This window comes from Molothrus aeneus, chromosome 2, assembly GCF_037042795.1.
Source record: "Molothrus aeneus isolate 106 chromosome 2, BPBGC_Maene_1.0, whole genome shotgun sequence".
Lineage (NCBI taxonomy): Eukaryota > Metazoa > Chordata > Aves > Passeriformes > Icteridae > Molothrus > Molothrus aeneus.
In genome coordinates this window covers 28,013,135-28,021,903 of record NC_089647.1, presented here as the reverse complement: position 1 = coordinate 28,021,903, position 8,769 = coordinate 28,013,135, and the positions used below count along the sequence as shown (strand labels likewise).

At 45.4% G+C, this 8,769-nt stretch overlaps 1 protein-coding gene across 1 annotated transcript; it reads right to left on the bottom strand.

The window, feature by feature from the left end:
• Positions 1 to 7,961: 7,961 nt before the first annotated feature.
• Positions 7,962 to 8,492, bottom strand: LOC136571381 (epidermal differentiation-specific protein-like). The gene has a single exon (XM_066571759.1). It carries the CDS (start codon positions 8,490 to 8,492, stop codon positions 7,962 to 7,964), a length of 531 nt encoding a protein of 176 aa, XP_066427856.1.
• Positions 8,493 to 8,769: the final 277 nt, after the last annotated feature.

The window sequence follows — 8,769 nt, the reverse complement described above, 5'->3', positions numbered from 1 at the left end:
TCAGCTGTGTCTGTGATGTTTGATGTACAGTCAACATTAGGCCAGCATTTACATCTCTACCCAGTAACAGTCTCCTCTGTTGCGCTGAAGTTTTCTGAGATTTCCTTCAGTCCAGGAATGGCTTTGAAAGAATATTTTACTTAAAACTGCAAACACCAGCTTTTTATCCCCAGTAAAATTTAAAGACAAACTGAGGATGGCAATAGAACTGGAAAGTATCTCAGCCACCACTGCAGAATACATATACACTGTCCTTGATGTTCCTGCATTGCATTCAGATGAGGAACTTGGCTGTCTCTCCTTGTTTTATGGGAGTGCTGGTGGTGTCAGCTGTGGGTGGCTGAGGGCAGCCCCTGGTGTGTGCCAGCCGGTGCCGTGTCCGTGTCCTTTCCGTGCCCAGGTACCTGTCCCTGGGTCACACAGCCGAGCCCAGCACGGGCTGCCCCTGCAGCCTGGCCAGTGGCACTGGGAAAAGCAGCCCTGGACAGAGAGCCTGCAGCCTGGGCTCCAGCAGCTGAGCAGGAGGAGCTCCTGGGGCTGAACTCTGCTCATCCTGAGCTATCCCTACACATGGCACTCAAAAAGTGACTTGGTCAAAATAGAACTGGGACTTTCCCCACAGAAAAAAGAGCTTGTGTAATTTTACTGTTCTTTCCTCTTACTTTCTGTCCTTCTTCTATGATATATTTTTACCCTTTAGTTTGGGTTGGAAAGGAGGTTTAAAGATCATTTAGTTCCAGCCCTCTGCGATAGGCAGGGACATCTTCCACTAGAGCAGGTTGCTCAAAGCTCCAATCAACATGGGCTTCGGCACTCCCAGGGATGGGGCATCCACAACTTCTCTGGGCAACCTGGTCCCATGCTTCACTACCTCCATTGTAAAAGATATCTTATGTCTTCTGTATATCCCATCTAAATGTATTCTCTGTCTGTGTAAAACCACTGACTTTTATCCTGACACTACAGGTTATGGTAAAAATGTCTCTTTCTATCTTTCTTATAAACCCTTTTTATCTATTGAAAGGTCCCGATAAAATCTCTCCAGAGTCTTTGCTCCTCCAGGTAGAACCACCACAAGTCCCTCAGATTTTCTTCATAGCAGAAATGTTCCAGACCCCTGACTATTTTTGTGGCCCTCCTCTGGACTTGTTGTAACAGGTCCGTATTTTTCCTGTGCTGGACTCCAGAGCTGGACGCAGAACTCCATGTGGAGTCTCTCTTGAGCCAAGTAGAGGGGCAGAGCCACCCCCATGACCTGCTGGCCTCACTGCTTTGGTTGCAGCCCAGGACACAGTTGGCTTTCTGGGCTGCAAGTGCTCACTGTCAACTCATGACCAGCCTTTCATCTACCAGTATTCCCAACTCCTTCTCAGCCATGCCACTTTCAGGTCCCTCAGTTGGTCTTTACCCTGATCTTTTCTGATGATGGGAGAGACTTCATTCCCCCAGTACCTGTCCTGAGTTTCAGAGGCTTTGGAGATGTGGGAAAAGGGAGCTGCGGCAAAAAAAAAAAAAAAAATTGTTCAGTACCTCAGCCTTCTCCATATCAGTTGTCATGATTTCCCCTGTCTTATTTATTTGGGGGTGGGGGCAGTGGGATATGACATTTTGTTTAATCTTCCTTTTCTGGTCAATGTACTTATGAAAGTCCTTATTATTATTCTTTCTAAATTAAGTTCCAGCTGTGCCTTGACTTTCCTGGTCTCATCCCCTTGTGTTTAGAGCACAATTACATCAGTTAGGAACATGAAAAAACTCAGGAGACTCCTGTCTCCCTGAGTTGCTGAAGGAAATAGCTTTTTTATACTTTGTACCTCCCTTAGGAGGAGCCAAAAAGGTACATCTTCTTAGTCATTAGTACTGTAGAAAATCCTTAACAAAAATAATGCATTACTGTCATGTGGACAATCCACTGACACAAAGTCAGTGCTTACACACAGGCTTCCACCAACGTGCTCACCATAACCTCAGTACATATTCAGTGTCACTCAACAATCTCACCCTTTTGGTATTTGCACCTCTTCATCCATCTTCATAACTGTCCTGACACAAACTGTGATTTGGGAGGTTTGGACATGGCATTGAGAGGAACTTTTTCACTAGGAGTGGGTGCAGCACTGGACCAAGTGTGAGATGGTGACTTCTATATCAATATTTTCAGCACTTGGCCAGATAAAGTCACAGTGACCTGATGTGGTATTGAGGATAGTCCCACTTGAAGCAGAATTTCTGAACAATGCACCACCCACTCGATGACATGGATATCCATGAACAACTGATAAATAATAAATGAACCCTTACTTGCGCTTACAGCTCTGGCTTCTCACACAGAGGGTATCTTAACGTGCTTCCCTTCCCAGTTTGGCTGGGAGCTATTTCCATCAGCAATCCTTTCTATTCCTGTCATATTCATTCACTGTCAGGTGAGAGCCCTGTCCAGTGGTAGATTGAAGTTCAAACCACGTCATCTTTGCTTAGTCTCAGTCCTTGACAACTTGTTAATTGTAATGACAGTGCAATAGAGTGTTCTGATTAAATTCCAGGCAAGTATAGCAGTATTCTTCAAATACTGCAAGGATGGATAAAAAAAAATCCAACTGATAAAGACCTTCTCCTTTCTATTCTTTTTAGGCTATCCAGGAGCACAGTAAAAAAAAAAAAAAAAAAAAAAACCCACAAAAATCATGATGTTAGTGATTGCTATAATTTATTTTTCTAGGAAGCAGATATTCAGGCTGTAGTGACCACAATCATCTCATAATGGCCACTATATTCTGCAAGTAATAGTCCAGCTAAGGATTAGTTACATCAACCATGCATATAACTATATTCTTGATGTGTTTGGTTTGCATTTTAATTTCTCTTGCAAGGATTTTGAATGAAAGGAGTTTCTAGTTTTAAAGTCTTTCCTCTTTCTCTAAAACCCTCTTGCTGCTGGCACTGCTGCCCCAGGCCAAAGGCACAAGGCTGCTACATGATGGCAAACAGCTCCTCAGGCACACTGGTCCCAGCTTTGTTGCCCACATCTTTCCAGTCACAGCCACCATACTACAGTGTCCCTTTCCCTCCTCATGGCCCAAATTAAGGCCAGGTTTTGTTACTAGCAGCAAACCCACCCAGCCATAGAGAGGAAGCCCATTTAGGGTCAGCTCACTAGAGCTGCACCCTGTCCCTCTCCAGAGGATGGCAGCAGAGCTCAAGCAACCCTGAAGGATCTTTTTCCCCACCCTGGCTTATAGAATCACAGAATGGTTTGAGTTGAAAGGGATCTTTAAAATCATTCAACCCCTAAATGTTCTGACTCTGCTAAGCTCCCTGCTATTTTCAGGCTTGACCTAAGCAAATTTTCCAAGGGATCCAGACATGACCAGATGAAGTAGTACTCACAAGTACAAAAAATCTGGATGGGAGTTCCAGGTAACATCAGGAGATATTAAAGCAAGCAGCACTAGAGAAGCAGAAGCTCCTCCAGCCAAATGTCTGTACCAGTGGGTGCCCAGGGTAGGGGGGGGGCCTACCTGGATCCCATCTGGTGTGCCCTGTCCTGCAACTCCCCAGGCTCTGCAAGGAGAGCCGCTTCCCCACTTTTCTTGTTTTAAAAAAATAGGATTTCAAGGGTTTGGAAAAGCTCACCTGCCACACCACAAAACTGCCTGCTGAAAATACAATGTATTTATTTCAACAAGCTATGGAAAGTGTATTATGGATGATTAGACCAGCATGAAACAGGGGCTGGGAAAATTTGTGAGGTAAGGAATTTTCAGTATTAAATAAAGGTGAACGTGCCTTGTACTAGCTGTAGATTGTTTGCCTTAAAGTTATCCCTTTTATGGTAAGCTATTTCCAGAGTAAAATGAAAATGCTATGTTTATAAATAAATATGTCTATATCTACAAAAAATATGTCTATATCAACAAAAAATATGTCTGCATCAACAAAAAAATATATCTACAACAGGGTTGCAGCATTGGTGGATGGGGAAGCATTATCTACTTTTCTTATGGAAAGCATTTGAAGCTGTACAGCATGACATCCTTATCTCTAAACTGAGGAGACATGAATTTGGACTGCTGGTGGATGGACTGCTCCAATGGATAAGGATCTGGCTGGATGGTCACACTCAAAGAGTTGGGGTCAATGACTAAATGTCCAAATAGACACCAGTGATGAGCAGCGTTCTTCAGGGGCTGGTATTGGGACTGGACTGTTTAACATCTTTGTTGGCAACATGGACAGTGGGATTGGGTGCACCCTCAGTCAGCTGGCTGATAACACCAGATCTGCAGTGCTGTCAAGATGTTGGAGGGAAGGGATGCCATCCAGAGGAGTCTTGCCAGGCTGGAGTGGTGACCCTATGTGAACCTCATGAAGTTCAACAAGGCCGAGCGCAACATCAGCCTGCGCCAAGCACAAACACAGGCTGGACAAAAAATGGACTGAGAGCAGCCATGCAGGGAAGGACTTGGGGGGCTGGCTGACAAGAAGCTCAATGTGAGTTGGCAGTGAGCACTCACAGCCCAGAAAGCCAAATGTGTCCTGGGCTGCATGACAAGCAGCATGGCCAGCAGGGCGATGGAGATTCTGCCCCTACATAAGAAGAACATGGACCTGTTGGAGAGAGTCCAAAGAAGGCCATGAAGATGGTCAGAGTGTTGGAGCACCTCCGCCATGAAAATAAGCCAAGGCAGCTGGGGCTGTTCATCCTGGAGAAATGGCAGCTTTGGGGAGACCTTACAGCAATTTCCAGTACCTAAAGGGATTACAAGAAAGCTGAAGAAGGACTTTTTAAAAGGACATGCAATGATGGCACAAGGTAATGGCTTTAAACTGAAAGAGGGTAGGTTTAGATATTAGTAAGAAATTCTTTACTGTGAGGAGGTGACACACTGGAATACGTTGCCCAGAGAAGCTGTGGATGCCCTTTCCTTGGAAGTATTCAAGACAATGTTAAATGGGGCACTGAGCAACATGATTTAGTGAAAGGTATTCCTGTCCATGGACTAGAGGATCCTTAAAGGCACCTTCCCACCCAAACCATTCTGTGAGTCTATGATTCTATTGGTTACACACTTATTTAGCCAAGGTACCCTTGCCTTTGTCTTCCTCAGTCATCTTGACCTCCTAATGCAGCAGTTTTACTTCCCATATTCAACAATCAGCACTTCTCCCCAGCCAGCACTTCTCCCCAGCCAACAGTGATTTTCCAGAGTGTTCCTGTCACTCACACCTCCTGAAAGATGGTGTTGGAGATCTTTGCAAGGCTCTGAGTCCATCTGATGCGTCATGGGCATTTCCAAGAGAGGACGTGCTGAGTACAGGATTCCCAGCAGGATCCTCATTGCCTGCTGTGTATGCTTGGTGGTCACTGACTCTATTAATAATCTCCTGCCTTGGTTCCTGAGTGAGCACAGGAAGAGGGGGAGCATAAAGTGACAAGTAGACACCTGCTGTGCTGTCACTGGTCATCTCTTAAACATGCTGAAGATTTTCCTCTGGTATATACATTTGCTGTGATTTCCTGTGGGGAAGAGCCTGGCTGGTAGGCTCTGGCTTAACTGATACTGATAGACAGTTTGTTCCCAGCCTTTTCAAATACATTTGACTAGGTTTTGCTGCCTTGTTTGTCACTCTGTCAGATTTGTGAGGTCTGGAAGTGCACATGAACAACAGCTCATTCCATCTTGTGCTGCTGCTAAGGACACCTCAAGCTGCATTCTCCTTGGGCCCGGGTGGGACCTGCACTGGGAACTGCCCTAGATCAATAAGCTGCTGTATTCCCTTGTGTGTGGTGTTGCATGGCCTGGTTTTTGGTAGTTAGAGGGCCAGATTCTGTGAGAAGCTGCTGGAAGCTTCCACCATATCCAGCAGAGCCAATCCCTGATGGCTCTGAACATGGACACGCTGCTGGCCAAAGCTGGGCCAATGAGAGATGATGGTAACACCTCTGTGATAATGTATTTAAGAAGAACCAAAAAAAGGTGGGGGCACAATTTTCATTCCAGATGGAGAAGAGGAACAGGTGAGGACATGTGAGGGAAACAACATGGGGACACCAAGGTCAGTGGAGAAGGAGGGGAGGAGGTGTTCCAGGCACTGGAGCCGAGATTCCTCTGCAGGCCGTGGTGAGGCCATGGTGAGGCAGCTGTGCCCCTGCAGTCTGTGGGGATCCATGGGGAATGCAGAGATCCACCTGCAGCCTGTGGGGGAAGTGCCCACGCCAGAGCAGGTGGGTGCCTGGAGGAGGCTGTGGTCCAGTGGGTGGCTTGGCGGAGGGAAAGGGCCCCTACTTCCAGGCTGGAGCAGCCTGTCCTTGGAGGACTGCACCCCAAGGAAGAGTTACACACGCCGCAGCAGTTTCGGGAGGGCTGCTGCTCGTGAGATTGGAACCACACTGGAGAAGTTCACAGAGAAATTTCTCCTGTGAGAGGGACCCCACAGTCTCACAGGGAAACAACCTGTCTCCCTGCACAGGGGAAGAAAACGTTGGGTGATGAACTGACCAGAACCCCCACCCCCCATCTCCCTATGCTGTCAGTGGGATGGACGGGCTGGGGGGAAAAAGGGGTTTTTGAGGGCTTATTTTACTTCGCATTATCCTGCTGTGATGCTGATAGTAATAAACTAGCTTTGTACCTCTAAGTTGAGCCTGTTTTGCCCTTGGAGTGTTTCCTTCTGGTCCTTATCTTAGCTAATGAGCCCTTTGTTAAATTTTTCTCTCCTCTGTCCAGCTGTAGCAGGGGAGGTTGAGTGAGTGGCTTTCATGTGTGCCTGGTGTTTGGCCAGTGTCAAACCATGACATCCCCACAGGTGACATTGCACTGGGAAAGTGTCTCAGAGCACCAGGTCTAGTTTGAGTGCACTTGCCTCTGGAGCATAGAGAGCATAAACAGGCCAGGGGCCTGGGGGACCCGTGGTGAGTCTGTGCTGAGCTCTGGGGCTGATGGTGTTTACCTAAAGTGAACTGCACTCTGCCAATCCATGGGACTGTGTGAACAGGGCTTTGGGACCACACAAATGACAAAGGCAAGTTTGCTCCAAGGAGGGGAATTCCTTATAGGAATAATCTGCTGCAGCTGTGCACATTTGACCGTGCCACATTTATTTTCCTGATTACCTCTACAGATCCCTGAAAGAAGGTCTCTCATTACTGCTTTTGTCAGCAATATGCTTTGCAGTTTTTGAGATTTGATTTACCAGGATAGAGAATCTCATTTAAGTTTTGCCATAGTATTGCTCTGTTGAATTCAAAGGTCAAATAAGGCACTGCCAAGAAAACACATCAGCATAAGGGGGAAGAATACTATGAGAGAAAAAACCAAGAAAAAATTAAATACTTAATCAATAATTTAATTGACAGTGAGGCAGCTGTTTAAAAAAATCATACAAGTTTTACCATTGGGACCAAGCATTCAGTCAATTCAAATTTGTGAGAACAGTGTGTTTGATTATGTAATTTGGGCAGTAAAAGGCTATATCATCAGTGTGATCAACGTCTAAAGACACAATCAAATATGTGATACTTATGTACAGGCTGCAGGTGAGAGTTTGGCCAGGATCACAGCAATTATCAATGTTCTCACCAAGACTTTAGCACTGGTTGAGTTAAGCCTGAACCCACTGTAAGTGAACAGTGAAACTGGAAGGAGATAAAATCTTACAGGAGATATCCATGAAAAAGGCTCAAAATAACTGCAGGAAACATTCTCTGGATACACAGAGACATCATGAAAGGGCAATATTTATCTACACTAAACAGTACATAAAACAGACCCACTGTTGCTTGCAAGAGTTTATTTAATGGCATCAACACAAAATGCATTAGAGAAAATAGCAGAAGCCATGGTATCACAGGGGCATTTTAAAACAAATCACAAAGAATGTGACAAAAGCAGAGGCAGAGATCTAGGTCTCAAATTTCTTGCTGGGGCTGCATCTTTCCTCAGCTTTGGAGGATTTGCATTCTAATAAGAACGGCCAGCACGAAGGGGACGCAGGAAGGAAAGCTTGTCGTTGAAATTGATTGCCTTGTAATTTGGAAGGTTTTCACGTTCTCGAGCAAGGTATTGAATTCCACTTCCATCACTGTTTTCACACAGCAGCCAGGCACCTCTTTGTACTTTGTGGGAAGACATGATGTCATTGTCATGTCCCGCAGCCAGGTTGGTTGCTTCTCGTACTACCTTGCTTTTCCCTTGATAGTTGGCATCCTCATAGAGAGTGATCTCCGGATTGCTCAGGTCTTCAGTGATCATCTGCAGAGAACTGACCTTATTATTCATCTTTGAAGTAAAAAGGCTATGGTCTCCCTCCTCAAGTACCAGAAATTTGCCTCCGTAGTTTGAATGCTCATAAAGCACCCAAGGCTGGCCAATTACTTTTGCCGAGGAGGCAAGATCATTCCAATCTACATCTCTTAAATTGGCAATATCAGAGGTGAATTCTTTGGACATGCCCTGGAAATTGGCACGTTCATAAAGGATGATTCTTCCCATCTCTGTAGGAATTCTAGAGTTTGAATTTCTTCCTCTAAGAGCTGGATGACAGCCTGAACAAAAGGAAGACAGAAAACAAACAATGCTTGTAAGAAGCCTTTTGGACCTTGAAACAAAACAATGGACACCCAGAAGGGAAAAAGGGGAAAAGGAAAAATTAAGCATTTTGAACAAAGAATAAACATAGATGTAACTGGAAAAGAGTGAGCTCATGACACATGTGTGTTGGTTTAGGTGCATACCCAAAATTAAGCTGTAAATACTCTCACATTCACCC

Coding starts and splice junctions, on each gene's coding strand:
- LOC136571381 (XM_066571759.1), bottom strand. CDS start 8,492: ATGGGAAGAATCATCCTTTATGAACGTGCCAATTTCCAGGGCATGTCC.